Source organism: Octodon degus, unplaced genomic scaffold, assembly GCF_000260255.1.
Source record: "Octodon degus isolate 3935 unplaced genomic scaffold, OctDeg1.0 scaffold00051, whole genome shotgun sequence".
Taxonomy (NCBI): domain Eukaryota; kingdom Metazoa; phylum Chordata; class Mammalia; order Rodentia; family Octodontidae; genus Octodon; species Octodon degus.
Window position 1 is genome coordinate 7,292,117 of NW_004524627.1, and position 22,757 is coordinate 7,314,873.

The 22,757-nt window shown below is 40.8% G+C and overlaps 1 protein-coding gene and 1 long non-coding RNA gene across 2 annotated transcripts; both read right to left on the reverse strand.

Moving 5' to 3' along the window:
- Positions 1 to 593: 593 nt before the first annotated feature.
- On the reverse strand, positions 594 to 22,226 carry LOC111817210. Its single transcript, XR_002821459.1, has 5 exons — positions 22,131 to 22,226; positions 6,480 to 6,568; positions 4,464 to 4,617; positions 3,994 to 4,107; positions 594 to 3,069 (listed from the first exon to the last, which is right to left on the reverse strand). It is a non-coding gene; the product is annotated as an uncharacterized LOC111817210 (long non-coding RNA).
- Positions 19,527 to 21,145, reverse strand: Tcim (transcriptional and immune response regulator). Its single transcript, XM_023717320.1, has one exon. It carries the CDS (start codon positions 20,960 to 20,962, stop codon positions 20,585 to 20,587), a length of 378 nt encoding a protein of 125 aa, XP_023573088.1. The 5' UTR covers positions 20,963 to 21,145; the 3' UTR covers positions 19,527 to 20,584.
- Positions 22,227 to 22,757: the final 531 nt, after the last annotated feature.

Here is a 22,757-nt window from a genome sequence, read left to right on the forward strand (position 1 = left end):
TTCTAAATATGAAATTGTTCTCAATAAAAGAAAAAAATGCTTTCAGTATAGGGGGTAGATTTTCAGATTTTTTTTTTTTTTTGGCCCTACTTTTCTTACGTGGAAATATCCAGGTCATTGTTCATTTGTTTGTATGTTTTACCATATTCCAGGGAAATAAAGGTTTTTGTTGTTGCTGGTGGTGGTTTCTGGTGCTGAGAGTCAAACCCCGAGCCTTGTGCACATTAGGCAAGTATTCGGCCACTGCGCTGTATTTTAACAGGACTTTATTTCATTTCTGAGTTGTGATTATTCACAGGATTGAAGTTCAGTATGATCTTCATTCATTTAAACTTCAACAAATATTTCTTGATTACTTACTATGTGCAACACACAGGTTTACATCCCAGAGACCCAGGGATCAACAAGTAAAAAGTATTTGCACCAAACATGTATTGTAGGTGATACCTTCCCCCTCAAGAACTCTAAACTGTACTTTGTTATAATTTGTTGTGACACAGTGACATGGTTTTCTATGTATTCTGATTTGGTCAGCCTGCCTTGGACAGGGCTAACACACACACACCCCGATACACAAGTGTACAAGCACATAAATACACACATACTTCACCCATATGCAAGTTCAGTTCAGATTCACTCAATCAAATATATATTAAGGCTCAACTCAGCAACAGATGCCGCTGCCTGGGGTGTAGGTGAAATGGACCAAGCTCTTCCCTCCAGGAACCTATGCTGGTTGGAAGAGATGACTGGGAGAGCAATACTTGCTGGCCAAGAGAGAGAACAAAACACTGATAACAGCCAGACCTGACCTGAGAGGGTAACCTACAGGGAAGGCACTTCACTCCACTCATGCATCACAAAGGGTAGCACTAGGTCGGAGGCATCTCAGGGAAGCAGCAGGAATCTTGCTACTCTAAGTTTAGCTTGAGGAGGGAGCAGCAGCATTGGCATCTCCCAGGACCTAGTTGGAAAAGCAGAACCTCAGAGCTCATGGCAACTTCCTGAAGCAGACCTGAAGATATTGCAGTGATTGATGTGCATTTTAAAGATTACTTGGCCCTGTGGTACCAAGTAAGCACACAGGATGAGAGGCTTGGTTGGAAGATACAATCTAGGTTGATGTGACTAGAGCCCAGACTGTTAGAGCAAGGTACAAGGGGCTGACAGCAGTGAAATAATATATGGAAAAGCCATGGTGGGATGAGAGAGGTTCTCTTCACCCAAGCTGCAGCCCCAGTGAGTGCACAGCAATGAAAACCTGCTCCAGGCAGCATCATCCTCCTCTGAACTACTGCTGTTGCATATTTTTCTTTCACTGTACCTGCTCTCTTATGCTATCAGGATTTGTTAATGTGCTTGTCTTCACCTCACCTTTTCTCAGCCCTATGGTCCACACCTTAAAACAGACTCTGCGTCTCCTGTACTGTGCTTAATGAGTAACTGCAATCTTGAAGAGACAGAAGGAAGCCTGTCCCTGAGTAACTCATAGTTCTGCTGTATGTTAGATGAAGCTGGAAGTCACCTCCCTCTTGCATAACAGCTTTGAGCTGCATGTCAGGCCCTTCTGATTTTCCTTTCTGTGGCCTGAGAACCTTCCCCACCCCTGCCTTTCCATCTCCCTGTCACCCAGGCCTCATTACCACTCTGAGTGGAGCAAGCACAAGATAATTGACAACATCATCAACAACAAATTCTGCACAGTGAGAACCCTCTCCACAGGAAATAAGATTTCTGCTTTCAGTGTCAGGTAAAAAATTGCTAGCAGTTGATGGCAGAGTATACCGAAGTTCTCAGAGGTGGGAGACAATGCTAACTTTGTTTCTCACAAGCTAAAGGCACAAGAAAAGCTTCATTATTCCAAGAAACAAGTTCTGATCCTGGACAAAGAAGAAATGACATGTACACATGCAGCAGAATGGAGAGGGGTGAGGCAACAGAAATGCTCACAGCAAGCAGCTAGTGATCAGGGATGCTGGCGGAGTTCTTTTGGGAGCTTGTTTGGAGGTTCTAACATGGGAGCACAGCTACGCCTCTATCCTTGACTGAGGAACTGTCCTCCTCTATTGAGGGTTGGCATTCTCTTTGACCAAGCATGCAGCTTCTAGGGAGGGACGTACACGGAACATTGAAAGAGAAAGGTGATACCTGCCTCGCCAGCCAGGTCAACCAAATCATCCCTGACAGTCAACGGGGTGACAGATGTCGCAGCCAGATTGTCCTCACATCATGGAGAAGTGCTTTTCATCAATGGGCCCTGTATTAAATGGACAAAGCACTAAAGTCTAAGCCCTTTAGATTCCAAAGGGCCTCAGGTGCCAGACTAAAGAAGTTGGGTTTGATTTGGTAAGCCATGGGCAAACTTTGTCAAAGTGTTGAGAATGAGATTATATGTGTAGCATGGCATTTTAGAAAGCTAAATCTAGCTGTTAAATAAAGGATGCCTTCCAAAGTAAGAACACAAGGTCACAGATGCAGTAGTAGCAGCAGAACTCTAGTGCAAGGTGACAGAGGCCCAGCCAAGCAACTGTGGCATTGGGGACAATGATGGATTTAAGATATAAATCCAGAGGACTGACCTAAAGCATCTCCAAGTTCTGCTGATGCTTCCTCCCAGAACCCAACTACTCTCTACTTCCCCTGTTATTTTAGTTTAGACAACTATGAAAACCACCTGTCAGACACACGTTATGCTCTTTCTGCCAATGGGACTGGAATGACCCTTGGAAAGCACAAAGCAGAATTTTGTCATTCTCCAGCTTGAATGTCTCCAACAGCTCTCTCTGACTGCAGCATAACCCAGCGCAAATTCGGTCAAGGCATGAAGTTCCCGCCCATCTCCCTCTTGAGTTCCAGCATGTGCCCCTCAGTCCCACTGCCTGGCACTCGTCCCCTGCCATGCTGTGCTCTTTCCTAGGTGAAACTGTGTTATGAGCTAGTGCTACCATTCTTTCAAATGCTTCTTCTCCAGGCTAGCTCCTTCTTGCCTTGTTCTCTGTGGCAAGGGAGTGTCTCAGTCATGGTGCAAGTCTGCAAAGCCTGCAGTGCTTTGGAGATCCTTCAGAATACCTAGGAAATGGAAGGATGGACCACACTGAAATTTTGCTATTAAAATCTGTATCATATTTTTAGCATCATATTTAAAGTAATGGCTTATTTATCATGTATCCATGATTAGGCATAGGGCCGGGGAGATGGCTCAAGTAGAATAGCCCTTCCCTGGCAAGTGCAAGGGTCTGAGTTCAATCCTTGGTTCTGAAAAAAAAATGATTAGGCATAGACTTTAGGGACATAACTGATGTTCAAGCTGCTAAGTAACCGTTACCCAGCTCCAAAAGTCTACTCTTTGAAGACTAAACCTCCATACCTATGAAACCACTACTTTCCTTTTCCCCTCTGGCAGGCTTAATGTCTACAAATTTTACTTCTCTGGCTTAGCACATTCATAGTGCAACTGTGCACTATTTGTTCTCTTGTGACTAACTTACTTTCCTCAGCATAGTGTCTTCAAGATTCATCCAGATGTCAGCCTATGTCATCTTTGCTTTCCTGGTTGAGTCATGTTCCATTGTGTGTATTAACAATATGTTTTTAATAAATTCATCATTGATAAACATTTGTGTTGTTCTCACTTTCAGGCTAATCCAAATAATGCTACTCTGAACAGGAGTATAAAAATATCTGTTCAAGTCTCTGGTTTCAGGTCCTCAGGGTATACAACCAGAAGTGGGATTGCTGGATTCTTTGCTAAATCTGTGCTTAATCTTTTGAGTAACTATCACAGTGGTCCCTACACTGTCGTTTCCCTTTGATATTCCAACCAATAGTCCACAAGGGTCTCTATTTCTCCATATAATCTGACAATTGGCTCTGAGTTATTAATGTTTTTCTTTTTTTAAGTAGCTGTTCTAATGGCTGTAAGAGTCATGCCAATTTTTAAAATATTCTTATAAAGTGAGGAATAAAAAAAGTCTATAAATTCATTTAGCTTACCTCTTATGTTACATAGGAAGTTGGATTTAGTAAATTAAGTGATTTATTCTATGTCACATATCAGAAGAGTGGCATCCAAAAAACTGTTGTATCTCCCAGAGCCTACTTCCTTACCTATGAAATGGAGATAATATTACTTGTTTTTCAGAAATATTAAAAAGATTAAAAGAAATTGTGTTTTGTTTTGTTTTGTTTGTAGTTCCGATATTTACTGAAAACAGAGGTTAGCACCGACATCCAGCCTAACTGCTGGGCTCATGCAAGGTACTAACCTGATAGTTCTACTGACCTAATTGACTTGCTTTCAGACTAGGGTCTAAAACTGCTGCAGGCTGTAGCTTTTTCGGATACTTTCTAGCCTTGGGTGGGTTCTATCAAAAGGTCAAGGGAACAACAGAAGCAGATGGCCTTCCTGAAACGTGGGCCACGGGGATCTGTGTGTGTCTGGGCTGTGAAGTCTCCACCCTTACCCAGCCTGGAGCCGTGAAGGCAGGTCCCGACGTCGCGCTTGTGCCTTCCTGAGCACTGCTGGCTGCAGACTCCACGTCTGTCAGGGAAAATATGCTGCGATCATCACACGGAGGAGAGCAGCTGTTTCGAGGTGGAGTCTATTGTCAAGGTTCTCTGGGTAACAAAAAGAGGAAAAGGTCTATCAAAGCATTTCCTGCCCGCAGGAGCCATGCGCTTCCATTAATTCTTCTCCCTGAGTCAGCCTGTCTCCCTCAGGCCAGTGTCATTCAGTGTCCACTATACCAGAGTACAGAAAAGGCAGTTAATTTTAAAACCTGTCTTCAAAGTGAGGTTAATCAGAGGAACAAGCTCAGATGTCCATGATATATGCCTATATATTTCATAAGGAGAGTGCTGTGAAAAGATTTGGCTCCAACTTTGGGATTGAGAATGAAGTCTAAAGAATCCCCCCAAAAAATCATGAATATTCTCAGAATATTACTACATTTAAAACATTCACATTTTATAGTAGAAATTAGCTAGCATTTCTGCAGGAATGACTGAATTTTGTGAATTGATTAGCTAAACATAAAAATATTATTTAAAAAAAAGACTGAGTTTCATGAACTAATCTAGGTCTGACCTCAGAGATAGAGGACTGAAATGAGCCTGTTCTTGTGAATAAGGTAGGATGGCACACTGTTTCCAAGAAGGCTGGCATCACCAAGTTAGCAAATGGTTAGCATAGTGTCTCCAAGTGGGGTGAAGAAAAAGATGAGATTTGACAGACACTTCTATAACACAGTTGCCACTGAGAGCTCAGTTAGATGTAGAACAGTAGAACAGTGTCAAGATGCCCTGGCCAAGAGCTTGCCAATCACAAGACACATGAGTCCCTCTCATGTCACTCAACCACCGCCAGATCCTTCAGTGTCCAGGCTGAATGGGAGAACCCTACAGAAGACAAGTGAGTTCACCCAGCCAGGACATCCATGCCAGCCACAGAATCTTGTACTACCTTGAGTGGTGGTCATTGTAGGTTACAAAGCGTTGGGGTGGTTTGCTATGTGGCACAGCTAACTGTTATAGAATCAGCACCTGAAAGAAGTCTGCTAGTTCTTCTAACCGTATCAGGGCCAGGCCAAAGCTTTCCTCAGAACCCTGGCTTTCTCTTTACATTCACTTATATTTGTTACTTCTACTTGTCCGTTAAATTTCTCCCATCAGTGAATAATGTAAGGTCTTTGCCTGCCTTGTGCACTGTGAGTCCAGTTATCATGAATGAGTTTTCCCAAATCTTTTAGCTTGGTGCTCGGAACACTGAGTCTCTGGCTGTAGAGTGAGGGCACATCTAGGTGTTCTGGACCTGCCCAAGCAACCAGCTTGTTTCATTAGCCTAAAGGTGTGACAAATTGGTCTGATGGCAACATTGAGCTTTTACCTATTTAAGTTAAGAATAAGATTCTTATATCAGTCTAGAATAGCAAATAAACAGGGTACAAAGGGATAAGCACTGAAATGGCTGTCCAAGCTATTCAGCGGGGTACAGGATTCAGGTTATGATGGCTTTCTAGATGAAAGAAAATCCTTATGTCAGGTTAAATACTCATTAGAGATGCATTGGCCCTTCTTGATCCCAGAAGCAAGGTGCAAATGTAAGTGTCCTCATCTCCTAAATGTAACAATAAAAACACAATATGAGCTCATACCTATGTGACCTGAATAGGAACAATTTAAAGTGAAAAACCAGGAAGTCCATTACTTTGCTCATTTAATATCTTATACTTGCTTGGCTGATTTATTTTAGTCAGTTTCATTAAATAATTACCCAGTATCACATTAACAGTTGGTATGATACACTCCTAACTTTTTTTACTGATTAAAATTAGGCATTACCCAACAGCCTCTGGTTCCTAACAACAGAGTGAAGCTGTATCCTGCAATTTCTCACACTTCTCAAGCACAGATTACAGAACTCTAAATGATCCCATTCACTCTGAAATTCTTACCATACCAGGTCAGGGATATAGAATTACTTTTGTGAGCAGTATTGCCTTCTGTGTTGGGGTTTTTACACGTGTCCAACACTGTCCCTCCTTTCTTCACCCACATCCAAAGGAAATGCCTGAATGGTGAAGAGAAGGGTCGAGGTGGGACTTGGAGTCTAGAAGGAAGATAGGAGCCCCCAGTCTTAGGTTTCTAACTACAGGTAGAGAAACTAGCAACAGGACTCAACACCATCAGCGAACTGGATTCCCAGATGTTCAGGCCTTCACTTCCACAGCTCTTTCTAAAGCCACTCATGCAACGAAAAGCAAACAAAAAGCTCAGTGGTAGAAGTGAGCCCTGGCAGGATGCTGGCACGGACATGACTCCAGCCCTGTGAGAGGTGGCTTAGGACATGAGTTGTCACTGAGGACTGTTGATAGATCTCTGCTTTGAGATGCTGAAGACACAAAAGAATGCAGAGCTGACTTCAGAGAATAAAAGTTGATACTCCAAGCATATGCCTTATATTCAAATGATATGTATTAGTACTTTAAAAAAAAACAGTTCTGAACCACCTACTCCATATTAGATTCTGGGTTAGAAGCTTTATAAATATTTAACTAGGAGCAAAGGATACAGCTGGACATTTTCGCACACACTGCTTTATGTCATGCTCATGCCGATCAAGAGCAGTAAGCAGGCAAGCTGTGCCCTGCAAGCAAAATTTAGATGGTTTGATACCCAAAGGATGTAACTGTTTCTGCAGATAGATCTTGAAAAGTGTAATAAAGTTAAAATAAGATCATCACAATGAACCTCAATCAAATAATTCTGTGGCATAAAGTGTGACAGAAAATAGAGTATGGTTTTAAAACACTGGAGAAAAAGGAGTAAACAACAGGTAAATAACATGTCAAACATAAGTCAATACATCTCAATTATAGCCATCAATGTAAATGGACTCAATTCACCAATTAAGAGAAATAGACTGGCACAGTAGATTAGGAAACAAAATCCAACAATATGCTATATACAAGAAACACATTTAACTCATAAAGACATTCATAGGCTGAAAGTCAAAGGATGGAACACAGTAGTACATGCCCCAGCACCTCAGAAAAAAGCAGGGGTAGCAATTCTATTCTCAGACAGTCTCAACTTCAAACCAACAATGATCAAGCAAAATAAAAAAGGCCACTACATACTGGTTAGGGGAAAAATTCAAGAGGAAGAGGTAACACTCATAAATATGTATGCACCAAACACGGGACCACCCAACTATATAAAGCAAATCTTAATGGACATGAAAAATCTAATATCCAATACCACAATTTTAACAGGAGACCTTAACACCCCCTTATCCCAAAAAGATAGGTCAACCAGACAAAAAGTTAGCAAAGAAATAATAGAACTGAAACAGAACTTGAAACAAATGGACTTGGTGGACATATACAGAGTGTTCCACCCAAACACAGCTGAATACACATTTGTCTCAGCTGCACATGGGTCATTTTCTAAAATAGAGCACATACTGGTCAATAAGTCATGCTTAAGTATATGCAAGAAAACAAATTATCCCATGTATATTATCTGACCACAGTGCAATGAAACTGGAAATAAATGACAAAAGAAAGCAGAAAAATCCCTAAACACATGGAAATTAAACAACAATCTATCCAGCAACCAATGGGTCACAGATGAAATTAAACAAGAAATTCAACAATATCTACAATTAAATGAAAATTCAAGCACAACTTACCAGAATTTATGGGACACAATGAAAGCACTTCTCAGAGGGAAATTCATAGCTGTAAACTCACACATTAGGAAAACAGAATGGGAACAAATAAATACACTAATGCTGCACTTCCAACAACTAGAAAAGGAAGAGCAAAACAAACCCAGTGCCCAAAGATGAGAAGAAATCATACAGATTAGAGCAGAAATTAATTCAATTGAGATGAAGAAAACCGTTCATAGAATTAACGAAACAAAAACCTGGTTCTTTGAAAGATTAAATAAAAGCGATAAGCCCCTATCTAACCTGATCAAAAAAAGGAAAGAAAAAGTTCAAATACAAGCAATAAGGAATGAAAAGGGTATAACTGCCACAGACCTAGTGGAAATTCAGAAGATTATCAATAGCTACTTTGAGAATCTTTACTCTCACAGAATAGAAGACACAGAAGGAACAGACAGATTACTAGAAAGGTACAAATTACCACAACTGAATCAGCAAGATATAACCACTCTCAATAGCCCAATTACAGCCAATGAAATATGAGATGTAATAAAAAAACCTAGCAACAAAGAAAAGTCCAGGTCCGGATGGATTCACAGCTGAATTCTACAAGAAATTTACAGAAGATGTAGTCCCTCTACTCCTCAAACTGTTCCATGAAATTGAAAAGGAAGCAATCCTCCCAAAATCATTCCTGGAGGCAGGTATGATACTGTTACCAAAACCAGGGAAAGACACAACTAAAATCGGGAATTACAGGCCAATCTCCCTCATGAACAGAGATTTAAAATTCCTCAATAAAATCCTAGCAAATAGAATACAGCAAATCATCAAGAAGATAATACACCATGATCATGTAGGTCATGGGATGAACTCCTTGCATCTCAGGGATGCAAGGATGGTTCAATATTTGAAAATCTATAAATGTAATACACTATATCAATAGAATGAAAACTGAAAACCACATGATCATCTCAATTGATGCACAAAAGGCTTTTGACAAGGTCCAACACTCATTCATGTTCAAAGTCCTACAGAAAATTGGAATAGATGGCCTCTACTTCAATCTGGTAAATGCCATTTATGAAAACCCAATGGCTAACATAATTCTAAATGGGGAAAAACTGAAATCTTTTAATCTTAGATCTGGTACAAAACAAGAATGTCCTCTATCACAACTCCTATTCAATATAATTGTGGAATCATTAACTAGAGCCATTAGACAAGAGAGAGAAATAAAAGGAAGAAGAATAGGGAAAGAAGAAATTAAATTATCACTATTTGCAGATGACATGATATTTTTCTTGGAAGACCCAAAAAACTTCACCAAGAAGCTACTAGAATTAGTACAGAAATTCAGTAGCATATCAGGATGCAAAGTCAATACCCAAAAGTCAATAGCATTCCTCTGCAGAGAAAACAAACACATTAAGAGGGAAATTAGAGAAACAATATCTTTTACAATAGCACCAAGGAAAACGAAATATGTTGGAATTAATCCAACTAAAGAAGTCAAAGATCTTTTCAAGGAAAATTACAGTAATCTTAAAAAGGATATTGTAGAGGATTTCAGAAAATGGAAAGATATTCCATGCACCTGGGTAGGAAGAACCAACATTGGGAAGATGGCCATACACTTAAAATTACTTTACAGATTTAATGCAATCCTTATCAAACTACCAACAACATACTTCACAGACAGAGAAATCATTCCTAAAATTTATTTGGAATCAGAAAAGACCTAGAAGAAGCAAAGACAATCCTGGGCAATAAAGACAAGGCAGGAGGCATTACAATTCCTGACTTGAAATTATACTACTAGGCTACTGTGATAAAATCAGCATGGTACTGGCATCAAAATAGACCTGAGGATCAATGGAATAGATTAGAAGACGCTGAAGTCCCTACGAACACACTCAGCCACCTTATCCTTGACAAAGGGGCCAAACATACTCCCTGAAGGAAAGATAGCAAAGTGGATTAAAGATCTAAACATTAAAGCAGAGGCACTAAATCTCCTGGAAGAGAAAGTAGGAAGAACTCTTGAAGACATAGGGGTAAGCAAAGAGTTCATGAACAAAAATCAAATCACACAGGAAACACTTGAAAGAATTAACAATTGGGACCTAGTCTTATTGAAAAATTTTTGCACGTCAAAAGAAATTACCAGAAAAGTGGAAAGACAACCCAAAAATTTGGAAAAATATCATGACAAATAAGTACTCAGACAAAGGTCTGCTCTCTAGAATTTAAAAAGTACTAAAAAACAATAGGGCGCCAAAATTTAAAGACCCAGTCATGAAATGGGCTCTGAGATGAACAAACACTTCTCAGAGGAAGAAATTAAAGAAGCAAATAAGTACGTGAAAAAATGCTCCACATCACTAGCCATCCATGAAATACAAATTAAAACAACATTGAGATATCAGCTCACCCCAAAAAGAATGGCTATCATAAAGAAATCACCCAACAACAAATGTTGGAGAGGTTGTGGGGAAAAAGGAACCCTTCTCCACTGCTGGTGGGAATGTAGACTGGTGCAACCATTATGGGAATCAGTGTGGAGACTCCTTAAAAACTAGGACTGGAAATTCCCCTACTGGAAATTTTCCCAGAGGAACTGACAACATCATATCATAGTGATGTAATTGTGCCTATGTTTATGGCAGCACAATTTGTGGTAGCCAAAATTGGAAACAACCATGAAGCCCATCACCTGAGGAAGGGATGAAAAAGATGTGGTATTTTTATACAATGGAGTATTACTCAGCTATAAAGAATGATAAACTCTAAGTCTTTATATTTAAGTGGATGCCACTTGAAGATATATTTGTAAGTGAAATAAACCAGAAACACATGTAAATATCATATAGTTTCCCTAGTATAAGAACTCAAAAGAAGAAATACAAATAGAAAGGTATAATACAATTAAAAGGAAAGGAAAAATTTGAGGACTAGACAATGAAGAGAGAACAAGGAGAAGAGCTAGGAAACATGACAGAGGCAGTCTATACAGTTATATGTACAAGATGGGTAAGGCAATGATCCTGAGAATGTTCAGACAATCTTTGAATCAAGCAGTTATCGGAGTGATTGTCACCCTGACTAACTATATATACAGACACCTGTGAACTAAGCAACTGCACTGAAGATGGCAAATTGTAATAGTAGGTTCATGCTTGGAGTGCCTGTCATTCTCGTCTTCTGAATACATGTTGCTTGTCATGACATGCCAGTTGCTGCTGTGCTGTCTCTCTGGTAGATGATTGTTTAGAAATGAAGGGGGTGGTGAATGAAGGCAGGAGACAGGAAAGGAGTGTTGCAGGACTGTCCTGCAACAATATTGTATATGGTTAGATTTCTGGACTTATGTGTAAACATATATAATTCTTTATGCCTATTATTAAAATATTTTTTAATTTTCAATTTTTTAGTCATATTCTGTATTGACTTAAAGTTTAACATATCAATACTTGATGAAAAATACCTGTTCCATGTTATGCCAAAGATGTTTTATATTCAGACAGATAGTGAGGTAAAGCTCAACAGCCTAGGTTATATGGTAATAACAATAAGCTTCTCTTCTGGAGTGTTAAACAACCTAAGTTTGTAGACCAAAAATTAGAGAAAAAGGAGGGCTGCAAGGAAAGCCAACATTTTAGCCCTAGCCTTCCAAGGTCATTTAAAACTCAGGACATAGGAGAACTTGTACTATAGTATCACGTAACTCAGCTGCACCCCAAATTTTCTGATCAAGGAGATTATGGGGACAAAGAGGAAAGTGATCGATGATGTAGAGAAAAAGTAAAGTCACATGGAGAAACACATTCTCTCAGGCTTTCACAGAGAGCAAATTGGCCAAGCAATAGCCGTGACTCATCCACATGGCTGACACTGACAAAGGTTCTACAATCTGAGGTACAGCGTCTCAGGATAAATCCTGAGGGGATTTGACTGGCCTTATTGGATCCAAAAGCTACCACTCTTGTTGCATAGGTCCTGCTTTACCTTGGTCTTAACCATCCAGCAGAAAAGTATGAAAATGAAGTATAAGAAATAAAGCCATGTTGTTATGTTGAGCTGTAGGGGACTCAGGTCAACAATTTCTGACATTGCGAGTCAAGTGGAAGACCCAATACTATTACAGACTACTGGACTATTTTGGAATATTTTGCTGAGTTCACACACCTATAATATTTAAAAGATGGAACTAAACAAAAAAAAGGGGGATATAAATGAATGACCATTTTGTATCTGTGTATTCAAAATTGTTGGGATAGATATACAGCTACATTCTCTTAATTCAAGGAATAGAGGCATTTGTTCTAATAGTGTTTATAAATAGGATGTCATGTATGCATCTTGTACAACAAATAAGCACTAGGAAGGCAGTATGCAATGTGTTAATTATTGGAACTGTCCTACTAATTTGATTTGAAACTATTTCATTCCTATTTATTTCTCAATAAAATTATGGAAAAAAAAGAAACTGAAATTTTTTAAAAAATAGGTATAGTGGCGCACCCCTGTAAACCCAGCATTGGGGAGGCTGAGACAGAAGCATCACTATAAGTCTGAGCTGCACAGTGAGACCTTGTATCAAATATATATATATATATATATATATATATATGTATATATATATATATATCCCTCACCATGAGTCCCCCTCAGCATGCTCTGCCTTTCCTTGATGTACTTTCCTGACCACACTGGCCACTTTCTGAAGCATTTCTGGAATCCTCTTTCATGAGAGTCTTCAGTTGCACTGTCTTGGCGGCCTTAAGAGCTGCCTCAGATGAGCTGGAGGCCACACTGACAGGTCTGGTGAATGAGGTCCCTGTGGCTGCACTAGGATGTTTTCACAAACAGCCCCTTCCTGTTGGTGACAGCCAGCAGCAGCATTCACTGTGTTTTCGATCGCATCTCATAAAGTCATGAAAAGGACTTCTAGAACTCCTCCCCGAAAGTAAAAAGGGAAAGTGATGGGATGAGTGTTTTTAAGCTGAGAGGGAAACACACAGGGGGATAGGGACAATGTGTCTTTTGTTGTAAAAAATTTTTGAAAATTCAATCATTCACTGTATTTTCTGAACGCCCTAATTTAGAGAAACAGGTTAGGCATGCACAGAGAAAAGACCTATGAGACACAAGGGGACTTATGTCTACAAACCATGGAGAAAGGCTTCAGAAGAAACCAAGTATGCTCCCAAACCCTTCAACTCCAGAATGGAGTGGCTTGAGCCCCTTGGGCAGTGGTACTTCATTTCCATATCCCTAACAAATGAGTATACTTAGTATTACTATCTGTATGTTGCAGATGATTGATTGAGCTTGAGAGAGATTAAACTATTTCCAAAAGGCTTAGGTATAACCAGTAAATGTAAATGGCCTGGTGGGATTTGAGGTCAGGACTTTATAAGCCCCCACACTGATGCATTTTTCTTTTCAATGTTTGTCGCTTAGTGGTGCACATCAAACTCTGTGGCTCTCCAACAGCCAAGATCAGGACTAAGAAAATCAGAGCAGATGTTTCCTTCCGGGCACTCCTGACTCCCCATTACCTTTGTTGTTTTTTCTTCATCCATTTCAAATATCTGCTATTCCTGGTTTCACTCCCTTTTCTGCTTCTCTCCCCTTTAAGTTGAAGCCATGCCATCTCAGTGGCAGATCACTGCTGCTAGGAGGCAAGTGTTTTGTTCAGGGCTAAGACACTGGCTTACATAAGCAAGCCCTAGTAATGAACGCTAAACTTCCTTTGTAAAATCTAAGTTGTGTGGTCTAAGAAGTCAATCTCCAGATTCAGGCAGAGGGACCTATATTAAAGCAGAGAAAAGCCTTCCATTCTTTTGGAAAATATTTTGTGATTGACAAAATACATGACTTATGGGAATTCTGACAACAGAGCAATTCCTGTGAGTTGTTGGGGTCAGGTAAGAACAACAGAATTTAAAGCAAAGTAAAAATAATAGCCATATTTGGGCTAGCAGTGATAAGAATAATGTGTCCCATGATAAGGAGCTAATCACCTCTTAGGACAGTGGCTTAATACAAGTGGTGCTGAGGCTTGCAGCTCACCTGGCGTGATGTGGACAGGTTGGAATGAGCCAGGTCCTCACACTGAGCTCAGTTTGTGACTAACCTAGGTTAGCAGTTCCCAGCCTGACTGAGCAGCAGCTCACCTGGGAGTGACTGAGGAATGCAGATAGCAGGTGCCCAGCCCCTGAAACTGGGAATCATTAAACCAGAGGCCCGAATTTAGGGCATTTTTGGGGAGAGTCTGATGAGAGTAGACCCTGGAACAAGTGCATTGCCCAGGTGTTCCATGACACCCTACAGATGGCATTTCAGCTGCTGTGGCCTCTAAAACTGTGCAGGATCTACCAGATTCTCTGACACCTTTCTACTGAGTAAATCTGGGCATAAATTATAGAAAGATTTTAGGAGTTAAAAATGGCAATGGTAGAAAGAAGACTTTTTCTACTAATAAATCATGTATAGATTCAAATTGATTTATATCAGGCAGAAATGAAAGGAAAACACACCTCAATAAAGAACCAAAAACATTGATATACACAGATGACAATTATTAAAATCAAAAGTAACCATACATTTCTCAAAATATGATCTTTGTGGTTAGAATTTTCAGTGAATAACAGAATTATTATGTTAAGAAAAATTCTAGTGGCATGACATCAAGTTTTTTTTTTTTTTCTTGGTCTTGCATCATGAATTGCCAATAACAGGAGATCCGGTGTTACCTTAAATTGTTTTACCATATTGGATGTTCTTTACCAGTAACTGTAGAGCTTTATAAAAATACCTAATCCTGGGCTTGAAGCCCAAAGAATTTGGATCCAAAAATGCATATTTTTAAAACTTCACAAATGATTATGCTACTCACCACCAGTGGAGATTGTGGAATGACTCTAACTGGGTGGATGAGCGGGTGGATGAGGAGGGGCAAAGTGTCCCCAGTCACGCAAAGCAAAAAAAGCCAGTCTAGAGCACAGGTGGCCCTCAAAAAGCAATTGTTTTCCCATCACACCACTGCCTCTGGCAGCCGCAGCAGATGATTAAAAGATTTTAACTGCTCTTTGTTGTATTTAATAGAAATTCCTGTCATGCATGAAATTCCGACTGATAACCAAGAAGTCCTATCATGTAAGGCTGTGTCATGAAGCTATGGTTTCCATTGGTGCAGGCGAAAAATAAAAGAGGTCACAATAATCATCTAGTCAAGCTATTTTTCTTCTTATAGATGGAAACCAGAGATAAAATAGGAATTCATCCAAGTCAGACTTTGGAAAAACCCCAGAATTCCAGGCTTAATGTGCCAGTGTTTGCTCTCCCTGCTGCTTCTGGCCACAGAGGAAGAGGAAGGGGTCAGGCAGGGGAAAGACTGTTCTCTTACGGGACAGTGTGTCTGCAGTGTGCTTGTGGGTGTGACAGTGTGAGTGCGTGTCAGTACTGTGAGTGTGTGTGTGTGTATGCATGTGCCAGAGTATATGTGAGTGTGTGTGTGTGTGTGTGTGTGTGTGTGTGTGGTAGTGACAGGGAAGCTGACTACAACAAAATATTCTGCCTACTCATTCCTTTTATTATTTTCATTTTTATTTATATTTTTGAGATAGGATCTCACTATGTAGCTCAGGCTGGCCTAGAACTTCCTAAGGAGCCCAGGCTGGCCTTGAACTCACAGCAATCCTCTTGCTTCAACCTCTTAAGTGCTAGGATTATAAACTTGTGCCACCACACTCAGCCATTCCATTTTGTAAATTCCTATTAAACTTTATAAGGACAGAATGTCCCCTTCCAAGGTTCTATAGAAGTTTTTGCTAACCCTGAGTTGACCCATTCCCACGTTCAGTGTTTGTGCATGCTGTGACAGAATGTGCCAGCATACACCTATAATAATCCCTAAATATCAGCAGACTTGACCTGCAGAGGAGTGATGTAAGTGAAGAGAGAGTGTAGCAGCCCTTGACTCAGAATACTTTTTAAATGTTAAGACTCATCCAAAGGCTTAAGCGTAGTCACGGTTTTGTAAACATTTAACATTTAACATTAGTGTGCTGCTTCCCCAGGCTGCCCTTTTCTTCATGATCTTTTCTATCTTATCTCTAGTTGCCACACAGTTGCTCACTGTGGCTGATGTGCAGAGCCCCTGTAGCCTGGATTCTAGAAAGAGCACGCAGTCTGGCCATGAGTCCAATACTGGACATGGCATTTTCTTTTTCTTTCTCTCTCTCCTTTTTTCTTTGGTATTGGGAGTGGATCTCAAGTCCTTGCGCTTGCCAGGCAGGCACTGTGCACTAAGCTGTATCCCCATCCTGACATTCTTATTCAAAATATTAATCACATCCTTTCTTAGGCCCAATACATAATGGTTACATGGTAAATGTTGCTTCTCTCATTAAGGTTCTTAGTGTTGCTAATGTTCCCTTCAGGACAAACTTACTACTCAGTCTTGTCATTCAAGGCAAGTTTTCTAACTGTCACTCAGAATCACTTGGGCTCCCAGCCATATGAAGGGAATCAACTCTGCCTACTCCCTCCTGCCTCCTCTTCCCCCTTGCAAAGATCACACCTCTGCATCCAATTCCCATATCAAAGTGGGGAAAATTCTCTGAGAAATCTGCCAGCATCTCTCTAGGCTCATTCTCCTGCTAACCCCCAAGCACACACAGCTGCACCGGCACACACACACACAGACACACAGCAACAGAACACCTGGATCTGCTGTCAAGTAGACACATGGACATGTATACAATCACACAGCTGCACAGCTACACACAGACACAAGTTACACACAAACATATAGATACACACTACAGACCTGCACACACAGACACATGCAGAGCTGACACATGAAGATGTACCTCACACAGACACAGTGGCACACACAGACACACTCTGACACAGGCACATACACAGACATGCTCCCTAACACACACAGTTTCTCTCCTGCACTCTTGTAGCATCATGTTTAAATTCCTATCTCGCTGTATTTTATTCCCTTAAGACATTGTCTAGTTTCTCTGCAAAAGAAAACAATAGTCTCTTCAGCCACACTGGCCCCCACTCCTAGGTGCTCACTAGGTTTGTGTGCATGGATGAAGTTAAAGCAGAAAGGTTCCTTGTGCTCTGCACTTCCTGATGCCTGTGCAGGGAGGTGATGAATGCCAGGCTGCTCTGGGGAGCCACAGGGATCCCCCTGCACAGTCTCATGGGGTAGATGAAGTTTTTGGAAAGGACATACAGCCCCAGACCACAGCTCAATCTGTTCTTACAGCAGGTAAGATTTTCCAGGGAAATATCAGTGGCATGCTGTGATTACCCTACGGCTGTGGGGAAGAAAGAGAGCAAGACCAACATGCCAGGACTTTCGCTCAGTAAGTCACATCTGATGGGCACGGCTTCTGGGGTCAGTGATGAGCTGTATGAGTGGTGAGTAGTGGAGCAAACCTATGCTTTCTCGAGGACCAGCGAGCAATTCAGCCTACACCTGGGCTGACAGGAAGTACTCAGCTGTGAACTTTAGCTGGGACAAACACAGGGTTACTGTGACTGCAGTCTGGAAAGGCTGCTTCTGAGAAATGCTTGGCACAATTAAAATTATGAAATGGAGACACCTTCCCCGAGTAGCATCTACACATATATGTGTATAAATGCTCATGCTTATACACATATGCTCTTATTCTTTTTGTTTTAGTAATAAATTTAGCACACAAGCACACAAATTTAGAAACTTTACCAATAGCACATGTTCTGTGGAATTTAATTAATATTATTATGATTCTAAGGAGTCAAATGTTATTAATGAGCTATTTGGCCCCTACTGTTCTTTTTTGTCTTTTCTTTATTATTTATTTATTTGGTACAAGGTCTCACTCCGCATCTCAGACTCACAGTGTTCCTCCTGTGTCAGTCTCCCCAGTGCTAAGATTGCAGGCATGCACCACCGTGCATGGCATACAGTATGGGGGATCAAACCTAGGTCCTTTTGCTTGCCAGGCAGACACTTAGACTACTGGACTCTCTCCCCAGCCCTACCCCCTACTGTTCTTATTTCTTCTGTTAAATGACACCTCTTGAGATCTATCTGGCCATGCCCATGCTGTAGATGAAAGTGAACTGAACTAGTTCTCCCTGTTCTAATACAGTTTATTTTCACCTGGCACTAAATAATAAGTGTACTATGAAGTAAATGGCACAGTTGTGCCTTCACAGTGCTGCCACCCTCTGTATTCCACAAAGGTTTTCACCATGTCTTTAGTAATCTACTTGAGTACTGAATTCCCTGCGCTGCTGAGAATCAATCCTCTCTAAATGTGTTCCCCATGCTTTGCTCTTGAAATCACAACACTTTGATAAAATAGTGTAAGAAGACAACTGTGATGCATGCTGAAGGGAAAGAGAATGAGCTGTGCACCACACACTATGGGAGGAGCGGCCGGTGAGGAGTCATGAAGGTGCACAAGGAACTTGATTTTGAACTGTGTTTGCATCCAAGATGTGCTTCAGCATTGAAGAGCAGATGCCCAGAGCGTCTCCCTGCTGGGCCTTTGGGCTGAGAAGCACTTTCCTAGCACACAGAGATGCATGCTCTCGCACAGACTGCTGCATCTTAGTGCATGACTGTCACGGTTGTGTTCTTGGGAAAACTACCTTTTTACCACAGTGATTTTAATGTCAGTAAATGAGTTAAAAGTTGGGTACAGGTGTTATCAGTTCATTTCCTTTAAAAGATGAAATAGGTTATATCAGTTCAACCCCTTTAAAAAAAAGTGTGTGCTTAAATTCTCACTTCCAATCCTCCCACAGAATTTTAGGGAGTTCACTTATTTTGATTATTGCCATTGTTATTATAAAAAGTTTTGTAATTATTGCTGAAAAGCTTAATCTCTATGGAGTTATTTCTTTGTTGGTAAAGCACAATGGGTATTGATGTTTATCTTCTTAGAAATACTTTATGACAATTTTATGAAAAGTAAGTTAAGGGATGCTGGATTATACCCATACTGACTTATGTTGAATAAACAGTGATAACTCACAAAATCTTGGTAACAACTCAGACTCTGTTCCTAAGATATATTTTAAGGTGAAATAAATGTGTACATGTACATAGCTACTGTAGTCAGACGGGAAAGATTTCCAAAATGTGAAGAGAAAGCCTTTTAATATTCACCATTGAAGGTTATATAAATAGCAAAGATGGTGAGCCAACCTGTAAATTTAGATATCTATACCTTATATTTTAAAGTAGGAAAAAAATATTTCCCAGATATTTGGCAAAAGAATTTTTTGAAAAAAAATGGTAATTAATAATTAGAGTTGTTTTAAACTCAGATTTTATTTTTAGAGTCTACTTTTTAGAAAAGTAAATAAAATTCAAAATTTATCATCACCATATTTTTTCCTTTGAGACCAACCATCACAGGCCAAGAACATCTAAGTTTATAATAATTTATTATAGAGTTGAATATCACTTGTCATGTGTAATAAATTATAGAAACCATAGCATCTTTATAAACTATATCATATTCACTTCCTAATGCTTATTACAGTAACTATAAGAAACATAGATTATATCTTAGCATTAGTGGAAGATAAAAAAATCATAATTTTTTCACAGTACTTCAGATTTATAAAGAAGCCCATTATTTTAGGTTTGTGCAAACTGTCTGAAATGTATATATATACATACAAAATTCTTTACAACAAACCAAGAGCTGGTATTAGGTTTACTAAGCTGCATAAGATACCACATCCCTTCTGTTTGCACTGATCACTTGTGTGCTGCTGTTTCAGGCATTGTAATAAGTGCACATCAATAATCCATAACATCTCTAAAAATTGATACCAATAGATAACATTGAGGTTTGACCATAGCTTACATTCACGTAAAAAAATTCAGTAAACAATTTATGCTTAGTATTGTCTCTCACTTAACTCTCTTCTTCTGCCTGCCTGGTTTCATTTTGAAAACAAAACAACAACAAAAATAATAAAAAATAAAATAAAAGGAGAAGTAAAGGGGACAGACAGAGAAGGAAAAGGAGAAAAGCAGTCCTTTTGAGTCTGAGTCTCTGGGCCCAGAGCGACCCCGCACACGTGTCTTGCAGTGCCTGCTGGCTCAGGTCTCCTGCCCCGCTGGCCAGCCTCCTGCAGCAGCTCCAGTCCTGGCCAGCAGCAGAGCTCTCAGATCATGGCTGAGAGCGTTCTGTTCACCTCTGCGACAGCACGGGGCTGATGGTGGCTGGTCAGTTCTGTCCCCTTCCACCTCGGAGTTCTGACAGGACGGAAGTTTACAAGGCAGCCACAGCACACTGCCTCTCTCCGCTTCTCAGTGTCTCTGGGTCTTTCAGTGTGCATTCTGGGGTGAAGTCCTCCTCGGTCCTGCTGTCCTCAGTGAACTTGGATGGAGTATTTCCTTAGCTTCAGGAACTGGAAAAGCTTGTCCTTCGTCCTCCTCTTCAGGGCCATCAGGGCTCGGGTTTTCTCCTCTAAATCTTGATCTATGGTGAAGATGATCTTGGCCCTCTCTTCAGCTTTCTTGTCTCCAGAGTTTTTGAAGAGCCTCTGGAGCGATTCTTGGTCTACATTCTCAAAGATGTTGCCCACAGCTTTCTTGCGGGAGGCCGTGTCGAAGTGGTAGCCGTGGATGGACGGGCTGACTCTCAGGGACGTGGACATGACGGCTTGCTGGCTTCCCTTCCCTTTCATCGATGTAGGGATCTTCTGGAATTCAGCTTGGGCTCTCCAGAGAGTCTGTGGCAGACTCATTCCAGCGCTGCTATTTAAAGTGTGAACAAAAGCTCCCGGCTCAAATTACACTGGTGACATCAGAGTGATCTCAGGGAAGAACAGTGGCAGACAGCTTTAACAGTTGAGATGCCAGCATTGTGTTCCGGGTTAAAGCTCTGCCAGGGAGCTGGGTTTGGTGGTCTCATCCAGGGCAGTTGGTATTTTTTTTTAACATTCTCTGCAGCATGAGGTTTATGCATACTTGGGCTCATTTAAAAAAAAGATAATAAGACACCAACAAGATAACTGGTTCTTTTAGGATCCTAACAAACAACAATTGAAACAAGGAGATGCGCCAGTGAAAAGTTTCAATTGCCAAAGAAGTTGCAAAAGTGCAGTCCACACATTTGGCAGCTCACCCCTGTGCCCTTTGGACACCCCCAGCTGGGCAAAGGCAGAGCTATTGAGAGAAAGCTTGATGATCAGGCAAAACAATCTGGAGTCGGCTGATTGGGTCCCAGATTAGATACAAAATATTGATTGAGCACAGCCTAATCAATGACTTCAGAGACTATTGGCAAGTGCTTATCTGTAATCACTGAATAAAACTGTAGTTTAAAAACAACGCTAATAGACAATATCTCCTTAAGTTTATAGAACCATGAACAATAATAGCTATCAAGAGAGAAAGTTAAACATGTGTTTTGTGTAGCTCATACTCAAAAAGAATGAGTTGACCTTTTGTTTGAAGATTTTAGAATTACACAGACTTAGAGCAATACTTTTTCCAAAAGCATTTCAAATCATGATTATTGCCTTCCACACAATTTAGGCAGGTGGTGCCCCCAGTGCATGGAGATCCCATGTGCTGCATACGTGTTAGCTTCAGAGAGCCCCGCAGACTTCTCTTCATGAACCCAAAGCCTAGTCCACATTCTCATCCCCCAAGCAAGTGACGCAGGTCTTTACTTTCTTCTCCTACATTCAAGTCAGATCTGGTAAATGCACAAGACAAGACTGTGGAGAAGCGGCCCCACTGGGAAGCTGAGGAAACGGCCCTGTGGACTCATTCACTTCCTGCTTCATCCTCTCTGTTATTCAGTCGTCACTTCTTAAAGTCATATTATCAGTCTACACTTTTCTAGATGTTGGCAGTATAGCAGGAAATCAAACAGACCAAACATCTTTAAAGCAAAATAATACCTACTTTAGTAAAATTGCATTCTGGGGGGAAATAGCCACTAGGCAAACATTCATGTATAGTATCTGCCTTGTCAGGGAAAGAAAGGGTGCATCGAAACAGCTGCGTGGGGGGGGGGGGACGTCACGTAGAGGGCATAGCAAGTTACGGGGCGCAAGAACAGAGCATGCGTGTAGTGCAGGAGGAATAACTATGGGTGAGTGTGGACCGTGGAGCAGGCCAGGGAATAGGAGAGCAGGGGGCTGACAGCTAGGCTGTGAAAGCAGGGCCTGGGATATAGCTCTGTGGCACAGCACCTGCTTGACAAGTGTGAGGTCCTGAGTTCAATTCCTGATACCCCCAAAAAATTTTTTCCATCTCTAAAGATAAATAAATAAATGATTTCTAGAAAACTTGATATTTAATGATGCTAAGAATACAATTTGAAAAACATTTAGATATTTTGGGTTGGGCATGAGAGCTCATGCCTGTAATCTCAGAACTACAGAGGATGAAGCAGGAGGATTCCTGTATGTTCAAGGCCAACCTAGACTACACAATGAGTTCTAGGCCAGCATGAACTTTATAATGAAAGCTTGTCTCAAAAGGCCGAGAGGGAGACTGAGGGAGAGGGAGAGGGAGAGGGGGAGGGGG

Coding starts and splice junctions, on each gene's coding strand:
- Tcim (XM_023717320.1), bottom strand. CDS start 20,962: ATGAGTCTGCCACAGACTCTCTGGAGAGCCCAAGCTGAATTCCAGAAG.